This window comes from Anguilla anguilla, chromosome 5 (genome assembly GCF_013347855.1).
Source record: "Anguilla anguilla isolate fAngAng1 chromosome 5, fAngAng1.pri, whole genome shotgun sequence".
Classification (NCBI taxonomy): domain Eukaryota; kingdom Metazoa; phylum Chordata; class Actinopteri; order Anguilliformes; family Anguillidae; genus Anguilla; species Anguilla anguilla.
The window spans coordinates 35759395-35779992 of record NC_049205.1 but is presented as its reverse complement, the minus strand read 5'-3'; the positions used below and the strand labels follow the sequence as shown (position 1 = coordinate 35779992).

Sequence of the window (20598 nt, the reverse complement as noted above, 5' to 3'; positions counted from 1 at the left end):
ACGCATATGCCTCCCAAATTTTCTGATTATATATGTGGTATCTGTAAAGAGACCACTCACCCATATGTTTGTTTATACTGCACTGATTATAATGGAATTTGCTCTGTGAACGTGGCTCATTAGCGCGCACATCATACAATCATCTGTTTTAACCTCTTACAGAAGAGCCGTGGGGACTCGGAGCTTCAGGAGATCATGAAGAGACGTCAAGAAAAGGTTGAGTCTTCCTCCCATAAGTGAGCGCGCTCACACCCTGTCAGCCATGTCAGTTGCACCGGGCTAACATCTCATCATAATGATATCAGCAGCTCACTCATTCAATCCATGGACATCCGCTCCCCCCCCCCCCCCCCCAACACCATATGCCTTCATTTAATATCATCTTGTTCCTGTTTACCGCAACCCACCACAAGATTCCGCAAACTCCTAAAATATTGATATATTATGTTTGTTAATTGCATATTTATTTTTTAATTTTGTTTTTTACGGAATGTATATGTCTCATTTCAGTCCATAGTCTTTCACTTCTAAGTCTGTTATTCTAAAATGTCTTTGTGGTTAACTGTGTGGATGACACAAGACGTAAGAGCAAGTTGTTTCTATGTGTATTTCTGTTGAGTGCATGCATGGTTTCGTGCTTCAAAGTGCTTCAGTGGAATATCATGGACATTGGGATGAAATTACATTTGATTTTGTCTTTTTTTTGTACTGGTCTTCAAAGATAAGCCTGTAAATATTGCTGAATATGTTTATTAAGTGACTGACTTGACCATAAACATAAGATGATTGTTATTCTGTATATTAATGGATTAAGTAAGAACATTGTAAATTAAGTAAGAAGTGTTAAATGAGAATACTATCAGTGTAATCGTATTCCAATCATGTGTCTGTTTATGGAAACCTGCAATATTTCAGTTCAGTTGACATGTCAACATCAATATCGAAAATCAGTGCAAATGGACATGAAGCAAAACACAGAAAGCAAAAACAGCTGTTTTCTAAAAAGAAATTCAGATTTTACATTTTTACAGTAAATGTTTTTTTTTTTATTGACATGAGTACATTTGGAAAACTATTCAAGCGTTTTCTGTTTAATGGAATAGATACACTCTATTCCATTTTATGATGTTTAGCTCAACAAATGCCACTTTTTTTTACATTCGCATGGTTGTGCCAGGGTATGAGAATCTAACATTTCACACAGCGGGGTCGGTTGTGCTTGCCTTGCTTTCTGCGAGCACATTCAAGCTACGGCCCATGGAAACCATTGATTTTAATCCCTGCCCCCTGCCTCCTTAGAATAACAATAGAATTGAGCAAGTTGGCTTGAGCAGATCTTTCCATTTCATTTCACATTTGCTGTCTGCTTTTTCTGTGTAAAAAAAAATAGCAGGGTATTCAGCCATTTCAGTTTCATCTGCCGAAGATCACAAAGCAGATGCCATTCCTAAACACAACTAGAGACCACAAGTGGGGCAAGATCTGAGGTAAAGGGCCATCGGGAGGAAGTAAGCTATGACAGTTCAGTGTACCTCTGTTCTTTCTATGATTCCATGGAGCTGTCCAACCGAGGACACACTGCGATGCGTCTGTGGTACATGACAGAAATAAATGTTCTAAAGGGTTTAGGTCTGTTGTAAAGGTTCTAATTCCTGAGATTTCATTGCATGTCAAGACCAAGCATCATTTAAAGATCCATCAAATCAAGTAATACATTTGTTTATATTGTTGTCATGGATGTAGTTTAAGAAAACCTAATAAATACATACTGGGTTGATACTGGTGTTGCGTGATTATCTATGCTATATCTAAATCCGTGTATGTACTTGTGTTTTGAGATTAGAATAAGCACTAGGAAAGTGAAGGGGATAGCAGCAAGGCAAGCAAGTTAGGCACAAAACAGTAATAATGGTACATTGCAAAGGTGTGGCAGTGAAACAGTGAGACAGCTCAAGGATCACTGTAAAAGTCTGGAACGTTACACAATGAGAAGCGAAGTCCAGTGAAATTCCAACACACTCACAGAGCACTTGGCCCAAAAGAGGGCTCTTTCTGTGATTCAGTGAGAGAGTTACAATCTCAGAACACAAAGCCCAAGATAGGCAGAGGTGGAAAGTCCATGGCTCAGAAAGTAGAACTCCTGCCATGTGTTTCTTCCACCCATAGAATCAGCCAGCTTATTTCACTAATAATTAGTTCTACCTCCTGGCTGAACAATTGTGCTAATTAGCAAATCCAGATGATTGGAACAAAATACTGAAGAGTTTTACTTCCTGAGCCTTGAATTTCCACCTCTGATGACAGGGCTCATTCTGTGATTCAGTGAGTTACAATCACAGAGCACACATCCTGTAATAGGGCTCGTGCCATGATTCATTGAGAGTTGCACATTTTCAGGAAAAATAAACATTTGTAGACGTAGTTTAGACTCCCAAATCAAATGTACTTTGGTTTATTGTGTAGTACATCAAACAAAGAATATTTGAAATGCTACATTTCTCAGTCTGTGATAGGAATCAATCCCACTGGTATGTGTGAATGTGTCATGTTTTAACACAGCATTTTGAGCATATTTATGATGATTTCGTATGACACAATTCACTGAAAATCGCAAATCACTGGCTCTGGGGCTCACTGGTCTGAGGAAATACCATTTTCCCAGAGAAAAATAAGGTATCATCATCATAAACACATTCTGATGACAGCACTTGCTATTGAACCGTGCCAATACAGAGACCAATAGAATGTTAAACCCGGAAGTAAGTTCGCATTTTGAGCCATGGGTTCCCAACTTTTCTCGGCAGGTTTCCAACGTTTCCCCCCCCCCCCCCCCCATGCGGATTTCGTTTCCTTCCGAAAATAAGGTCTGTGGTGAACGTAAGCCTAAGTAAGTTTCACGTTTTGTCCTACGACATAAAATAATATCTCAAGTGTGGATTTAGAAGCTGTTATGTGCTTCTAAAAAATAAGTTGCTAACGAGTTGCTATATTGAAACTACAACAATGGTCGCATTTTGACAACCACCACTCTAGTTTCAATACTAGCCCATCTGCACGCGACAACCATTGTAGTTTCAATATATCAACTCGTTAGCTACTTAGTGTTTTAAAGCACATAACGGCTTCGAAATTCATGTTTGAGATATTAATGGACATAAATTTATCTCGCAGAACAAAATGTGAAACTGTCTCAAGACATACGTTACCCACAGACCTTTTTTTCTTCTTTTTTTGCCAGAAAACGAAATCCTTATGTAAAAAAATGATTGGAAATCTGTCGAGCAAACCCATGGTGGAAAGATTGGCCTACAAAAAGACGCCATCACTGTAACGTTCAGAACATTAGCAAACGCATAAGACCTAAATGGAGCACCGTAGCTTTGCACGTTCCAAAAGTAGGGAAAGCTGGGGTAACGTCTTACTTAGTGAAATTAGAATGAAAAAATAAATGCCCAAAATACAAACGAAAAAATAAGTTAACATTATTTATTTATTTTACACAACTACAATTGAATTGTTTCAATTTACAAAAACTTTAAAAATCTATTTGACCTTTTCTATGTGGTGGTACATACCTTATACCTAAAATGGTACAAACCAATTGTGCCTGATAGTTGTTGGTGTGGGAAGGACCGGTAAGCGTGTTGAACGTTTTCATTTTTATACATTTTAGCTAGTCATAATTGCATAATTTGTCAGTGTGCAGTTAAACGGAAGATATACATATGTATTAAGCTCATTACTTAAAAGTAAAAATTGTTCTTTGTATTCCTGTCGAATAACTTAAGCTAAATTGGCTCTGTTAGCGTTAGCTGTTTGCGTATTTTCTGTTGCTAAAACGTGCAGGTTTTAATTTAATGCAGACTTATTTCTGTCTGATGTAATACTTAAAAAAATTAAATTATATTTTGTATAATTACCGTTATAGACGTTAATATTTACCCAATTTCCTTCCTGATTATTCAGTCATCGGGCTTCATCTCTCTGCTGAAATTCAAAAGAAACCTTAGAATTAGCGCCGCGACCATGATCATCCCAGTTCGGTGCTTCACATGTGGGAAGATCGTAGGAAACAAGTGGGAGGCGTACCTTGGCCTGCTTCAAGCCGAGTACACAGAAGGGTGAGAATGATTCTATAACACTGTTGTACTAACGTCAGCTAGTTTGCCACAGGAACTGTGTTATTTACTACATTATTTTTTGCTTAGAAACCGCCTAAATAATGTAGCTATCGAGTTAGCTTAGCCCCCAGCCTCCTACCCGTGTTGCGTACTTAACGTTTAGCAGGCTGGTTCACATCTTCCATTTGTAAATTAACGTTAGTGTTCTTTTAATGTCCAAGTTAAGTAGCTAGTTGCCGCTCCCTTCCATTTTGTTTTCTTTGACGCTAACAACATGCATACGATAATCTCTGTGTAATGGTAATATTAAAAAGGTTAAAAACACTTCTGTGTCTACTCCTCTCCCCACCCACAGTAACGTCAAATGAATATTGCACGCCTCTTTCGACTGTACGGCACCAGGTTTAGTGGTGCTTTTAATAGTGCTCTTAATAGTATTGATAGTTGTGTTTAATGAATGCACTATTTTATCAGAATATTAAAGTTATCAAATTATATTGTGTGTTCTCTTCCTCACTCTGCAGTATTGCTTCAAGTTCACTGCCTGTTTCTTCAGTAGATCGCATAAAACGACTCTATTTAGTCTTAACCCACCCACGTAATAACGACTGCATTAATAAGGTCTCCTGTGTCTTTGGTAGCGATGCTCTGGATGCCCTCGGCTTGAAGAGGTACTGCTGTCGTAGGATGCTGCTGGCTCACGTGGATCTCATTGAAAAACTGCTTAACTACGCGCCTCTGGAGAAATGAGTGTCATTTGGAATCTGTAAAGACACTTGCACTCTGAATACACACTGTCACTGGTCACATCAACCGGTACTCACAAACTGATGCATACAGAATCGTGTACAGGCTGGGAGCACGTCTACAGATGGATATTCACACCCTGTACTTTCAGTTTAAATTATTTTTGTAAGGTTGTTTTCTGAATAAAAGATTTTTCTTCCATTTGTTTTTGTTTGGAGTGATTTATTATGAAAGGCAATATTCGTTTTTTTTTTATTTTTTACATTTGAACTTTTTTTATGCATAGCTGATTTCCCAAAAAGGCTGAGGTCTTGCTTCCTAAAACTAATCTCTTCTGTGAGTCGTATCCTCAGGAACACAGTTTTCCTTTCTGTCCCCCCAAAGGCTTATGGTCAACTTTAATGGGGTGATCCTTCTTATAGAGCTTAATTATTGGCCTGCTGACCCAAAATGTAATGGACTAATAGTGTTCTGAGTATCTGAGAAGGTAATTTCATACCTTATTTACCTGCTTTGTCTTTTTCTGTCTGACTATCCTTACTGGTTTGGCCTGTTATTTTCTCACTTAAGTAAACTGAACTCAAAATAGTGACTTATGGCAAGTTATATTTTAGTAAGTTTAGAATGTTGACATTCGTGTGCTGCCATGGTGACTATAAAAATTTTGTTAAATTGTGGAATCAGACTCGGAATGACACTGCAAATAGTGTCGTTATCTTTGGCTTGAACTTGACTCCAGCACAGGGTCGTGATGTTAGAAAAGTGCTCGTGCATCAGTGATCAGAGCCACCCGTAGGAGTGGGTGTCTGTTAATCAATTTCCTTCGCACCTCTGCTTTGCCAAAATTTTGTGACAATCCGTTCGTGTACATGTCTGAACATCATCCCAATAGCAGCTGTGACAATGGCGAGGTCTTTCTATCAGGTTCTGTTCGTAAGTATGCTGCTTTGTGGGAGGGACCGAGTTCTGATCCAAACATTCGTGCTGTTGACAATCCAAATATAGCATCACAATTGTATTATTCCTCAGAAGTTGACTGTCTGTAGCAAGGTTTCTGAGCATGTGCAGAAGAGGTAATCCAGAGGGCTCTGTATCTGTACACAGAAGATGCACCTACGCTCTGTTCCGCACCAGCTGTGCGCTGCCTGTTTTGACGCGGGAACATGAGTCACCCCCTGCCTTTGCCATGTGACGGGCACATCGCTGTCACTGGTTGCGTGCCTCAGTCCAATTTGTCAAGCGTCAGGGGGGGGACGGACCGATCGTCTAACGAGGTGCGACCTCTGAACCTGGGCTCACGGCCGCCCTCTTCCTCTGCTGTTTTTGGAGCTCTTTATTTCCGTCTGAGGGAGGCCACGGCTGCTTCTGAAAACCTCCACTGGACGCCGCAGGTTCTCACGTCGGATCAGCTGGATGTTCCTTTCTTCCTGGAATATTGGGAACATTCCTAAATTTGGGTTGGCTCCATGTCTGCTTGTCCACTGGATGACAGCAGACTTCATGCACGAGCATCCTTTCTTTTACTCCAAAGAGATCCTACATCTAACAATCTTCCACTGTAGGTACTGAACCACTTCAGACATCTTTATGAATCTTAGCAGAATTAAGGAATACCCATGATGATTGGGAGTGGTGTGATTGTATCTGTGCTGCTGTATTTGGATTTGGTCCAATATGTGGACGGACATCACAGATACAGATGTTATTTTCCTGGTTTAGGTTTCTGTGAAGATGCCATAGAAAAGTGCTGTAGGCTTACAGCACAGTAACAGCAAGTGGAACAAAGTGACCTTGACAATGAAGTATACAGAAACAATCGCAGTGTTTCAATGTGGTGATACATGAGTCAGAACAGTTACATCGGTTTACAGCAGGACATAACAGCACATCGACAGTTCGGCAGAAGAGAGTCTAGTGGGTAGCAGACACTATCATATTTTGTGCTATAATATTTTGATGAACGTTGACAGGTATTCAACAGTCTATATGGAATAAGATGCTGAACTGGATGGGTTTAAATGCGAGTTATCCTAAAAGTTGAAGATTTACGCGGAATTGCTACTAAATCAAAATGGCTTTCAGTTGTAGTATTTTCATCAGTGCAACGAAATGCGTGTATTTCGTGGATAATTATTTTTATCATGCTTAAAATGACATACCGAGACGGTCTTTCCACCTCTTCTCTGCTCTCCGGGTTTTCCTCTCCGTCTGCCATGTGATCCAGCTGACTTCTATTTCGCTGCTTCGGTTGCTAGGGGGAGAGAGACGGTCCTAGGCAACGTTTTACGCAAACCCAAACTGAGAGAGGTCGAGAGAAAGCGAGCGAGAGGGGGGAGAGCGACAACGGGAGAGTACAGCACGCGGTTCGTTCTTTTTGTACAATATGTCTCTCTGGTATATACTGAAAAATAATCTAGCTCGGAAAGTTTTGAAAACGAGTTGACGAGGATGTTATGATTTGACTGAAACCGAGCAATGGTGCTGCGATTAACTGCCATCAGTGGACTTTCCTGAACTGTTTCACTTTGCCGCCGGCCAGGTCACAGTGGTGGACTGCACACTGGATGCCGGACACAACAGCTCGACCTGCGTGGAGAGAGGGACAGGCTACCCCCAACATAGCGCTGCGTAAAGCGCGACAACCCCGCTATATTCTGGGTGGATTTCCGGGGTGCACAGACCGCCACGAGGGACGACATCTGCCCGTAGTGAAATAATTTAAAATATAGTTAAAGGAGTACAAACATTGTGCAAAAAAGCATCTGAAGGAAAACAAAAGAGAACGGACGGACAGCATTACATGGCAATACAAATACAGAGGTGAGCCCCGATTTCAAAGCAATTCAGAAAACCCCATGTCCTGTCAAGTTCGGACTGCAGCTAGCGACACAACAGGACCTGGGAGAACCTCTACTACACTGCCGTTGGGACGTTGTCGTAGGACAACAAGACATGCTGCACTGATTAGAAGAAATGTTAGCTTATAAATATAATTAGTATTATTATTATTATCATCACATTTTTGTTGTTGGTGTTTGCTGTTGTTTAAGTCCATGTAACATGGTCTGAGAAGATTGGTGAGAAAGGATCGATCAAGTTAGAAAAACAGAAGGTGAAGGAGGAAAACTAGAAGGGGAAATAATCCCTTCAGACGTAGACGCTGACTCTGGGGTTTGTGCATGAGATGGGCTCCACAAGCCTATGAGTGCGCTGGCCACTGGCACGCTGGGACCACCATGCCCCCCCTCCCTGCCAGCTCTCCACCCGGGTTCCTCCACCAGCACCGCACAGCCAGAGCCAGGGCCGGCCTGTCAGCCCGACCCCGTGCTCGCTGACCACACCCCGCAAGCTCCGGCGGGAAGGCCAGCGGAGGCCGGCAGGGCACGGCATGGGCAACTCATCTAGAAAAGAGGGCGAGGAGGAAGAAGAGGAGGAGGACGGGGGCACGGCAGGCGAGAAGAAGAAGAAGGAGGAAGAGGAGGAGGAGGAGGAGGAAGAGGAGTTGCCGATGGGGGTGGACGAGTTGCTGGACAGTGGGGACCCAGTGCTGGACCTGAGCTACCGCAAACTGCGGAAGCTGCCCTCGCGGGTCTGCACCCTGGAGCACCTGCAGAAGCTGTACCTGTGCGGCAACCGCATGCGGGGCCTTCCGGAAAGCCTGGCCCAGCTGCAGGGCCTGCGCATCCTGGCGCTGGACTTCAACAAGATGGAGGACGTGCCGCCAGCCGTCTGCCAGCTCGCCAACCTCACCCGCCTTTACCTGGGCAGCAACCGGCTCATGATCCTGCCCCCGGAGCTGAGCAACCTGCAGAGCCTGCGCTGCCTGTGGGTGGAGAGCAACTACTTCCAGCGCTTCCCCCGCCAGCTCTACGACCTCCCCCACCTCCGCTCCTTACAGCTGGGGGACAACCGCCTGCGGAGCCTCCCGGCCGACCTGTGGCGCATGGAGGCGCTGCGCGGCCTCTGGCTCTACGGCAACCGCTTCCGGGAGTTCCCCCGGGTGCTGCTGCGCATGGAGGGGCTGGAGATCCTGGACCTCGACCGCAACCAGATCTCGGAGTTCCCTAGCCTGGCCCACCTTCCCGCCCTGCGCCTGCTCTCCTACGACCACAACCCCGTCAAGGGCCCGCCCAAGGTGGGAGAGGAGGTGCTCCTGGTGGGGGAGGGGGCGGAGGAGGCCCTGGAGGCGCGGGCCCAGAAAAAGGAGGCACGGCGGCGGGCCGCCGAGAAGGAGGCGGAGGAGGAGGCGGCGGCCGCCGCCGGGGGAGGCGCCGATGAGCCGGTCATTCACGGCATCCTGAAGAACAGTAGCTCCGCTCCCAGCCACCCATCCAACGGGGTTTCGGCGGAGACGGATGAAGGTTTAGCAGAGGATGCTGCACCGCCAGAAGAAGAGGAGGAGGAGGAACAGGAAAATTGGGAAGGGGTAGAGTGTGATAAAACTGTGGTTGAGTACGATGAGGTCGAGCTGGAGTACGAGGAGGAGGGGATTGAGTATGAGCGGGAGGAGCTAGTGTGTGAAGGGGAGGGGTTTGACCAGGAAGGAACAGAGCTGGTGTATGAGAGGGCGGAGATGGACTATGAGTATGAGGAGGAAGAGGAGGAGTTTGATGACACAGAAAGGCAGGGAAGGGGGGCATGATGTTTAAATAGTCCTCTACTTGATCTCTCATTAATTGTATCTTTGCACTCGTTAAGACTGACGAATGGGGTGGGGGAGGATTTGGGGACCTTTTTAACCTCAAATCGATGGAATTATGTTAGAGCATAACCTTCAACATGAACGGTCATGCTACTGTTTTCCTGATCTTGATTTCTTTCGTCTGATAAAAGCTTCCCTTGCAAACCTGGCTACAGTGAGGTACGCCAAATTTCAGGGAAACGGCAATAGCACGACTGGACACTTGAAAGACTGGCGGTTTTATCAAGTAACATGAGGGTCTTACCACTATGTGTTGTACGATCTTTAATCCTTTTTGTGAGGAAGAGCAATGAGTGCACTTTTAGGATGGGCAGAAACCCTGAAAGAACCCAGAAACCCAGCTCCCCGCTGTCCTCTTTCGGAGAGGCGGAAAGAGGACGATGGAGAGCGGGGGGAACTGGGACGAGGTGTAACATGAACCCTCGCGAAGTTGACTGTGTCGCCTGACAGGGATACGACTGTGATGTCAATCCGCGGTGTGGTTCACCCATGACGCGATACTGCCTGTTGATGTGATATGTGTTCAGGAAACCGGATCTCGCCTCATTAAATAATTACTGAGTTGACCAGAAGTCTACCGTGGTGATTCGTGGTTCAGTGGAAGGAGGGAGGCTTGTTTCGGCACTGTGGGTTTTTTATCTTCCTCAATTTATTTACATTATTTGGTTCTTCAGTAGATGCCTTTATCCAGGATGACTCAGTGCTTAAGGGTTTACATCCCACACATTTTAGTAATCCTTTTATACAGCTGGATTTGTTCTGCAGCCATTACAGCTAAGTACCCTGCTCAAGGATACATCACTTGCCCACCTGGTTTAGGAATCCACAACTCTTTCTTTTACTATCCAAAACCTGAGTCACTACACCGTACTCCTGCTGTGAAGGAGCTGTTGGAACTAGTATTGTATCAGCCATTATGATTGCATTGGAACCAGTGAACCAGGTGCTAGGTTTTTAAGCAGTTCAGCGCATTTTAAAAATAAATTTTAAAAGTAAAAAGTAAAACTGGCAACATACAATTAGCATTCTTGAGTGTCACACTCTGGGGCCAGCTATGTTGTTGTGTAGCATGGCATTCTGTCTCCACAGATGTGGAATCATGGGACAACAAACAACATTCAATCTAATGGTATACACCATTCTTCTTTCCCTTGGCATGACTTCCTATAGTCCCATACAATTAGCTAACCAGTTATTATAGGCATGCTTATCTATTTGTGTTATGAGTTGTAAGACAAACTGCAGTGAACCAATGAATTTATTAAATACAGCTGACAGAGACAGTGCACAACCATTTGGCTGTCCTAGAATTAGCTATCAAGCTAAATTTAATCTGCTGTCCCTTGATTAATGGTACATTGTGTAAATAGTATCAACCTTTCTGTTCTTCTGAATCCAAAGTAAATGTAGTCTGTTGATTGGTGAAAGCACTGAGTAATATCATTTACATTGACAGTGTGGCCATGTTTATGCTGAATTAAGTTGGGGGAGGGGGGGTGTGATTCACAGTTTTACACAGTAGCTGTCCAGGGAGGAAACTTCAAGAGACGCAGAGGGGGTACTTCTCCTTAAATGGGCAAGACAAGCAGAGGGAGAGGTTTTAAACAAAAGATGGAATGTTACCAAGGAACCAGGAGAGAGAGCGAGAGAGTGATAGAGAGAGAGAGAGAGAGAGAGAGAGAGAGAGAGAGAGATGACACTGTGGTATTGTGAATAGGGAATATGGAAGGGCAGAGGTCGGTTTACAATTCTGTCTGACCTCCCTTGCATTCACCTCATTGTGTTGCTTGTCTTTCTCTAAGCTCTTTTCACCTTTCCACTCAACACCACATTTTGTACTTTCTTTATCCACCTTTATTTAGCAGCTCTCTCCAGTACTTGTGATTTCCTCCCCTGTTCTCCTCATCAGCTGTTCTCTGTCTTTCATTCTGATGACCGTTCTTCTCTCCCTCCCAGCTTCAAGCCCCTCGAGGAAGCGAACGTAAAGCGTGCCGGGCGTGTGAATCCGCTGCCCCCTCCTCTTTTTCACAGCGCTCCTTTGAAACTGTGAAATATGTATCCTGGCCCTGAAATATTTATGGAGAAATACACAATGCTGCTTCTCCCGCCTCCAGGGCCTTCTCCCCCGACTGCCGAAGACGGCAGCACCAGGGACGTTCTGTTTGATATCCAACCGCGCGCTACCGGCATTAACACGAACCGATACGTCCCCGCATCTCCGCACCCACAGTTCTGAGGAGGGCAGCTGTCTCTGAATATTCATGAACTGCCAAAACATAAGCCCTTCAGTTCTGATTCTGACCACTGGATACATGCTGCATTTTACTCCCACAAACCATTCGGAACATAACACAGGTCCCGGACCTGAACGCTCGTGAGCGTTCGAGTGGACAGGGACCCAGGGCAGGCCTTCCCTGGAACTCCTTATCAGTTGCAGGAATGAATGGAAAAATGTGACTCGCGGCAGATAACTGATTTTTGGCCGCGGCAGATAGGGAACTTGCATCCACCCCGCGCTGAATTTATTCCCTTGCCCTTCTCGGTTTTTTAAAAGAGCCCTGGGGCGGCCTTTGTGCCAAGCCGGCGCATGATGGCCCACTAAAGTTTCAGTGATGGACATTGTCGTGCTAATGTGAGAAATTCAGCTTGAGGGAGGAGGTAAGTTGAATGAACTCCCCCATATGGGGGAGCGAAGAGTGCTGAGGAACAGCATGCAATAAATCTAAGTCATGAGATGCCAAATGCACCTATCTGCAGTACTTTGGATTTGTGTTGTCGAGGGCAGAAATATTGGCAGGGCCCACATCTTAATTCATTTCGTTTGGGTCCTTGCCATGCTGGTCTCCCTGGCTGGGAAAGTGCTGGGAGTGCAGATCGTAAATTCGTCTGGGCACCTTGAATGCTAATGGCCCACTTCCCTTGGGCCGTACGGCACGGGCATGCCCACCTGTGCCCCTTTTCTAACCGCCGTCATCACGCACTGTGGTTGCTGAAGCAAAAGCAGCACCCCCTTGTGAATATTTATGTGGGGACTCTTCCTGAACTGGAAGGGTAGGGAAGAGAAGATTCACACAGGATATTCCCTGCCTTGTGTTGTACTGGTTTCTCTGATTGTTGTCTGATGTTCCAAATTGGGTTAAAAATGGGGGAAACAGGGCAATTCAAGGGGTTTCTCAATGCAGTGACTGCAGTATTCTCTGAAATGTGCATGAAATCATCTACTTTATTCCAGAACATTGAGGTTCAACCGTGGACACTGACTAAGACTCATGAATATATTAAATTAAGATAGTGGCAAAATGTTACAAGTGGTCTGAGAAGAAGTGACAATGCAATGTACTTTATTTTTAAAAAAAAACCTTTTCAAAGTACTTTATTGTGTCAGTTTCATAACTTACTATATTTAGGAGTTATATGAACTGTCAAAACTGCTATTATAAACCAAAAGGGTTCACACATAGGCCTCATTCTGTTCCTATTTGTTATATCTCTCACAAGCTGCTTCTGATATCTCTGGTCACACATATATTACTTCCAACAGACTAATTTACAGTAAATTGATCCATTCAGGTATTCAATTTAGGTCAGACAACTTCCATATTCCTCCTATCAGCCAGAATTTCATTTTTGTCCCTTGCAGGGGACATGAGTCTCTGGTCTTAATATTAAGAACCACATACAGTGCCGTGAAAAAGTATTTGCCCCCTTCTTGATTTCCTCTATAATTGTATAGTCGCCATACTGAATGGTTTCAGATCCTTAGACAAAATAATATTCTCATAATATTAGAGAAAGGGAATCTGAGTAAACACAAAACACAATTTAAAAATTATTTCATTTATTAAATGAAAAGTTATCAATCCTGCATATCGTCAATGTGAATAAGTAATTGCTCCTTTAAACTTAATAAGTGGCTGCACCACCTTTAGCAGCAATAATTACAACCAAACACTTCCTATAATTTGATATCAGTTTTTCAAATCACTGTGGAGGAATTTTAGCCCACTCTTCTTCGCAGAACTGCTTTAATTAAACAAACTGGTAGGTTTTGGTGCATGAACTGCTTGTTTCAGGTCCTGCTACAGCATCTCTATTGGGTTTGTCAGGAATTTGATTAGGCCATTTTTTTTTCAGCCATTCAGATGCAGACTTGCTTTTATGTTTTGGATCATTGTCTTACTGCATAACTCAATTATACTTCAGCTTCAGCTCACGGACCGATGACTAGACATTCTTCATAAGAATTCTCTGGAACACAGCCAAGTTTGTGATTTCTTTAATACTGCCAAGTTGTCCAGGTCCTGAGGCAGCAAAGCATCCCCACACCATCACACTACCACCACCATGTTTGACTGTTGGTATGATGTTCTTACTGTGACATGCTGTGTGTGCTTTACGATAGACATAATGGGGACCTATGTCATTCAAAAACTTTTGATTCATCTGTCTATAGAACACTATCCCAGAAGGCTGGGGATCATACAGGTGCCTTTTTTGTAAATGTGAGGCAAGAATTGATGTTTCTCTTGGTTAGCGGTGGCCTCCAAATAATATGTGAAATTAGTTCCTGATTTTTTAAATGATTTCTTCTGTGTAGTGTATTATATTGACAAATTCAATCCAGATGCTATTTAAAAGTTTGTTGACTCTTAGCCAGCTTCAAATTAATTGTTTTAGTGCTGTAATTATTATTATGTTAAACAATTATTAATCTCTGTTTTGACCTACGGGTACATTCTACAACAATTGAATACTCAAAAAATGGAATAAATATCAGGTTTGTTGCTACACATCTGGTTATATGTTTATGGAGGGCAATTTATATGGGGATGTGTACACATGTTTATCAGTTGGCAGTTTTGTCAGTGTGGGTAAGTGTGTATCTGAGTGTGTGTGTGTGTGTGTGTTAGCATTTTGCTGGGGAACACGGTTCTGTAGGAGCCTGTATGTCAATGTACATTATCACAGCTTTGGTTTCTTATTAGATCTTTCACTCTCTGTGAATCACAATGGTAAAATAACTGCTAAATAATTATGTGAGTCCAAAAGAATCAACCTCCTTTCAGTTGCAACATCAGTTCCTCATTGTGACTCCAAAGATGCCCTCACACTTCTAATTTAAAGTGTGCCCTAGGTCTAGAAATAACTCAAGATAAATTAATTATTACCAGCTCGTGGTAACATTCATTAGAGTGCAGTCACTAGTATTATATGGAGTTGCTCAAACAGCAGTGGAAAACATGTCTATAATTCCATATAGAAATTCTAATTTCCTTATGTAATCATCCATATATTATCTCTCCTCTCTGCTCATTGCTGAAAGTGCAAAAACGATTATGACTCAACACTTCCACTCTACCACTTGCATATCTTTGTTAGATGGCTTGTTCCATCACCATGGAAACAGACAGCCCTTGTCATGGAAACAGTCTCTAGACAGTTGTGTACAGACATGTGTACACAGAACACGAACGCGGACAAACATGCAAACTCTAGAGCACGCACATCCAATTACAGATATGGCAAAGAGTAATCGACAAGCACGAAACAGAACACCGCCATGTAAAACAGATGCATAGCTAGATAAATTCATTAAAAATGTAGAATTTTGACTGCTTTAATAGATTAAGAGCTCTCTCACTAGTGATGGCAGTACACTCTCAGTGTTCCTGTGAAGACAAAGAACGCAAATTCAAGGCTGTCTTACCATCAGCATTCTTGCAATGTTGCTGGAATGTTCTAACAATGCAATCTTGTTGGTATATAACAGTTTTAGGTGACTTTTAAACTTCATGATTTTAATGACAATTTTTCATTGGTGTTTTGATATAACGTGATATACTGTGCTGTATTTTTTGTGCTTATCTTATTCAAATCCTATTTTCACCAATAATGTCGTTTTGGAAAAACTGTGAAAACAGAGCAGAAAATAGTGCTAGTTTAAAAAAAATTTTTTAAAGAGAACCCTGAGTTTCTTTACTCATTTCATTGCACACAACCATGCATATTTTTATTCAGTATACATAGTTTCTAAGTTATATAAATGAACATATTTTTTTAAATTTAAATGAAAATGCTATTTTTGGTCACTCAGTCAACATCTTATTATTGGTCCTTTCCGTTATTTCCTTCATAGCAAAATGCAATTCACCCAAGTGATATTCGTATATTAAATCAACTGTCGGCGTAGACAGTTTTGATTCCCTGAAGCCGTTTCACATGTTTGAGGTGCTTTATGTCAGTTGTGACAGAAATGCTGCAAGACCAGCAACCTTCTCATAAATGCTTCCAGTGAAAAAGTATGCGATCTCTTATCTAAGATTAGCTTATCGGTTACCTATACTTTTACAGTGGAAAGTCTTGTTCGGTGTTCAATTCTGTGCTCAAGATTTAAAATCGAGAGGTGCGAGCAGTGAATCATGGGGCTACGGTAGTAGTGCACGTAGGGCAGTTATGTAGCAAGAAGGGCAGTTATGTAGCATGGCTTGTGGGTATGAGCATCTTATAAATAAATACACTTTTACATTTTAATCAAGACTAGCAGACTAGCAATAGATCTAACTGTGGTCCATCGGTGTTGGCATCGAGCATGTTCTCCAATTCCATAAAAACACTAGGCTACTCTCCGAGCAGGGGAAGGAAGTCAAAACGGATCAATCGGCAATTAGTAGGGCGGGTAAGTGCCTTGCTGGAACGAATGCTGCGGACGCTGCGATCGAGCAGACCTGGATTCTACCGCCTGAGATCAAGGCCAAGTTGGAGAAGAATGTGCCCTGCGCAGCTTTAAGAAAATCAAGACTCCTGAATCGTCGCGGATTCCGCAGGCCGGCGCGACTCGCTCAGTGATTCACGCCTTTTATGAATTTGTGTCAATGACAGAGGTATGCACTTGTTTCAACATAACGCAAGGCAGTACTCACATTAAAGGGCGACAGGGCATTTATCGAGATGGAGGCAGGGGTTACTGTCAGGCACGAACCTCTCCCCCGCGGTTCTTGTAACTCCATTAAAGGGGGGCGCCGAGTCATTTAATTCTTTTGAACTGTTGGCATCATCACCACAAACGAAAAGCAAGAAGGGCAGTTATGTAGCATGGCTTCATTTTGGCAGAGATGCCAGCGACTGCCTTTTGCATTCTGATTTTATGGATTGGATTTCCGTGTGTTTACTCCGTCTGTACGTTTTAATATTAATTATTCCTATGGTAGGCGATAGCATTCTCTGAAAATTACGGAGTGTACAGTACCCGTCCGCCATTCACGCATGTATTAAATCACTAAATTCAGCACCTGTTGCCAAAGTCTTACAATATTTGACTGCACAAAAGAATTGACAATGATCCAAATACAAACGATGACAAAACAAATATGCGGAATATTTTCTGACGCACGGGTGATATTTTTCATCTCTGTATTTCCGGGTTTATAAACGCATTTGTTTTGACAAGACGCTTCCCGTAGGCGCAGAAACGTAGAACGGTCATAGTCGGCACGAGCGCAGCATTCACTCTTCCAGGTTCACCTTCTGCCGCTTGAGGGCAGGAGGACCCTGATGTCATCCCAGGGGCGCAAACTAAGTCGTTTGCAAACCACGCATCCCTCACACAACAATCCCCTCACAGGCTGAAGTATAATCTAAATCCACTAAAAGATTTACCTGCCCAAATAAAAACATTAACTCATTTTACCTATTAATCCGCGGTTCGTGACTGGTGTATCTACCTGATTTAAGTCATTGGCGTCAACCCTTCAACCACTAGATTATAATTTTCCTTATAATTTTTTATAGTGAGACCAACAGAAGAGTCCACACACACACACACCCTTTATCGTGGCTGAACTGATTTGTTTGTTTTTATTCAGTTTCTTAGTTATTACAAAAAAAAAAGAAAAAATAAGGACACAAAATACAGACGAACGAACGCACAAACGGACGTATCAAAAAATCTTAGCGGTGTCCTGGGTCGGGGGGGGGGAAAAAGTTGCCTCCCGCGTCCCTACGCCCACTATCCTGCAATCAAAATGAAATCACAAAACAATACTAATAAAACAAAGGCTCTCCACGAAGGACACCTGTATGTACAGAGCGAGAGGGAGAGAGAGACGGAGAAAGAGAGAGAGAGAGAGAGAGAGAGAACAAGGTGGAGAGCACAAGGCCGAGTTCTTCAGAGGAGCTGCGATCGGAGCAGGTGCTGCAGCTGAGTCTGGATGGGGAATGAGCAGTGCCTCCCCTCTTTCCGTAAAAACCCCGCCCTCCCCCCTTCTCTCGGCGTCTCTCTTTCTCTCTGTCTCCATCCTCCAGCTATCCCACGTTCCTCAGCAGCGTCGAGTAGAAAAGACCCTCTCCCGCTCCGTCACGTGACTTTGGGGAGGGGGAGGGGGAGGCGGGGGGGGGAGTCGGAGGGCAGGAAAACGTCCTAAAGCAGAAAAGCAGAGAGAGGAAGAGAAAGAGAGAGAGAGAGAGACCTTTGACTCCCCTTTATTTAACAGTTAAAGGAGACATACCATTATTGTTATCCAAAATATTCAAAGAGAAGAAATCAAAAGAAGAAAACGTCAAAAAAAATAAAAGGAAAAATACCCACAGACTTAAAAAAAAAAAATGTAATTACATAAAATACATAAAAAAACTGAGAAAGCGTGCGGAAAGGTTAAGCGGTGCATCTGTGAGATACGACTGGACAGAGAAAGTGCAGTGGAGAAAAGAGGGGGATGAGAAGAGATGCACAGGTAAAGGGAGAAATATAGAGATAGGGAGGGAGATATAAGATGACAGCGGCAGACAGAAATGAACGAAATGGGTAGATGGGGGAAAAAGTGGTGTGTGTGTGTGTGTGTGTGTGTGTGTGTGTGTGTGTGTGTGTGTGTGGGCGGGGGGCAGCGGAAAGTAGTGCAGAGAACGCAGAGAAAGTACAAGGTGAAAAGGGGAGGAAAATGGTTGCTGCGCTCATCAATCACTGTGACAATCAGTCCGCGCGAGCAGCTATTTCTGTCAGGTGATCGTTTGAATAACGCGCGCTCGAGAAAGGGCCGAACTTGAACCGGGGGCTCACCTAGCGATGCCGCTCCCTGTACTCTCTGTGTCGCTCTCTCTCCCTCTCCCGAATGCGGTCCCTCTCCCCGCTGGCCGAGCGGTCCCGGTGCCTGCGGGACGCGCCCCCGCCCCCTCCGCCTCCGCCGCCGCCGCCGCCGCCACCGCCGCCGCCGCCGCCGCCCGCCATGTCCCAGGACTGGCTGTGGGAGCCCTCCCTCTCCCGCTCCCTCTCCCTGTCCCGCTCGCGCTCCCTGTCCCGATCCCGGTCCCGCTCTCTGTCTCTGTCCCGGGAGCGGTGCCTTTTCCTGCTGAGAGATCCCAGCGTCAGTTTTATGTGATAGTGCCGACCTGACAGAGGCCACTAAGCTGTCTATACACATCATACCAACGCACACACAGGCACGTTCAAACACACACACACACGCACAGACACAAACACATAAAATATACACACAGACAAGCGTGCACACACACACACACATACGGACACAAACACATAAAATATACACACAGACAAGCGCGCGCGCACACACACACGCACAGACACAAACACATAAAATATACACACAGACAAGTGCGCGCACACACACACACACGCATGGACACAAACACATAAAATATACACACAGACAAGTGCGCGCACACACACACACACACACGCACGGACACAAACACATAAAATATACACACAGACAAGCGCGTGCACGCACACACACACACACACAAACACACAAAATATACACACAGACTAGCACGCACACAAACACATAAAATATACACACAGACAAACACACACACACGGACACAAACGCATAAAATATACACACAGACAAGCACACACACACTCACATGGACACAAACATGAAAACACACTCACGCGCACAGAGATGCGCTCGCTCACCTGGACCCGTAGGACTTGCTCTCGATGGAGAACAGGCAGTCCTTCAGAGACGTGACCAGGGCTCGGCAGCGCTCGTCCGTGGAGACGCGCGACTGCTTGATGACGGCGATGGCCGTTAGCAGGGTTTCGATGGCCAGGGGGAAGTCTCCTGAGACGGGGAGGGGGAAACGCCTCGATGAGCAAGGAACTGCGTTCACAGGTGAACCCATACACACAATGGCCACTAGAGGGCTCTGCTCCAACAGCTGAGTCCACTAAACGCGTAAAGGTAATAAGCTACATGCAAGTGGCCTGTGTTCACAGGTGAACCCATACACACAATGGCCACTAGAGGGCTCTGCTCCAACAGCCGAGTCCACCAAACGCGTGAAGGTAATAAGCTACATGCAAGTGGCCTCCCTCACCGGTGGTTTGATTTACATACGACGTTCATCCGGTTTGTTCTGAGCGATATGTGAAACAGTAGGTGACGAAAAAAGCCCCTGGATCGAGTCAAACGAGCAGAGAACTCTGGCACTCTAGCTATGTGGTCTGCCTAATATCTGCAGAGTATTAAAGAAAAACATCCAAGTTTGATTGAAACACGAGTACAGTCAATCTGGAAATGATGGTCAAACACAATTTACTGTCAGCATTTCATTTCGAAGCACGTAGAAGGCATTTTCTTGTCTGCCAGTTTGGACCGTTAGCTAAACGGAGGCGTTCGTTTAAGTTCATAGAGACATGCAGATCCAAGACCAACTAGAAAAACACGCAGAAGAACCTATTTACGTCATCAAAATCTACGAATGTCTGGAATTGCTCGATTTTCATGGGCCCTCTGGGTCAGTATCAAACCACAGAGGAAAGAAAAATGCACTCACAGTAATAGCAATGGGAGCGCCGCGCGATTTCTTTTGTACGAAAGTGATAAAACTTTTGGGACAGCCGACCCCAGGGTTTCACGAAGAAAACGTCGCCGCGCGACACGAAGGCTCGCGAGGAAGAGACGCGTCCCGGCTCCGCCTCCGGTGTCGCGGAAAGAAGCCTTTTCTGTCGCGCCCTGCTTGAGTTACGCGGTACCCCCTCGCCGGTTCAAACCGGGGGCGTCTGGA

At 44.3% G+C, this 20598-nt stretch overlaps 4 protein-coding genes across 10 annotated transcripts in view; 3 read left to right on the top strand and 1 right to left on the bottom strand.

Moving 5' to 3' along the window:
• Positions 1-1777, top strand: part of LOC118228311 (epidermal growth factor receptor kinase substrate 8-like protein 2) — a 48474-nt gene extending 46697 nt beyond the window's left edge. For all 4 annotated transcript variants that reach the window (XM_035419754.1, XM_035419753.1, XM_035419756.1 and 1 more), the window contains one exon: positions 163-1777. In XM_035419754.1, coding sequence (XP_035275645.1) covers positions 163-240 — 78 coding nt within the window. In that variant the 3' untranslated portion in view covers positions 241-1777. The remainder of the gene's footprint in view (positions 1-162) is intronic.
• LOC118228312 (cleavage and polyadenylation specificity factor subunit 7-like) overlaps positions 336-20598 on the bottom strand; it is a 36075-nt gene continuing 15812 nt past the window's right edge. Inside the window, exons 7-9 of one of the 2 annotated variants that reach the window (XM_035419758.1) lie at positions 19505-19652; positions 18623-18908; positions 336-7119 (exon numbers count right to left, since the gene is read on the bottom strand). In XM_035419758.1, coding sequence (XP_035275649.1) covers positions 18623-18908; positions 19505-19652 — 434 coding nt within the window. In that variant the 3' untranslated portion in view covers positions 336-7119. Of the gene's footprint in view, positions 7120-17394; positions 17987-18622; positions 18909-19504; positions 19653-20598 lie in introns of those variants that run through there. The other variant, XM_035419757.1, reaches the window with a different exon arrangement.
• polr2l (RNA polymerase II, I and III subunit L) lies at positions 3519-5069 on the top strand. Of its 2 annotated transcripts, none has more exons than XM_035419761.1 (3): positions 3519-3635; positions 3967-4121; positions 4763-5069. In XM_035419761.1, the coding sequence occupies exons 2-3, from the start codon at positions 4027-4029 to the stop codon at positions 4869-4871; spliced, it is 204 nt and encodes a 67-aa protein (XP_035275652.1). In that variant the 5' UTR covers positions 3519-3635; positions 3967-4026; the 3' UTR covers positions 4872-5069. The 2 variants fall into 2 exon arrangements, with proteins under 2 accessions (XP_035275652.1, XP_035275654.1); XM_035419763.1 differs by lacking the exon at positions 3519-3635 and adding an exon at positions 3641-3749.
• On the top strand, positions 7111-11837 carry LOC118228314 (leucine-rich repeat-containing protein 10B). Of its 2 annotated transcripts, none has more exons than XR_004765447.1 (2): positions 7111-10196; positions 11527-11837. XR_004765447.1 is itself a non-coding variant. In XM_035419759.1 (2 exons), exon 2 carries the CDS (start codon positions 8257-8259, stop codon positions 9508-9510), a length of 1254 nt encoding a protein of 417 aa, XP_035275650.1. In that variant the 5' UTR covers positions 7111-7231; positions 7408-8256; the 3' UTR covers positions 9511-11837. The 2 variants fall into 2 exon arrangements, 1 of the variants encoding a protein (XP_035275650.1); XM_035419759.1 differs by having other exon boundaries at positions 7111-7231; positions 7408-11837.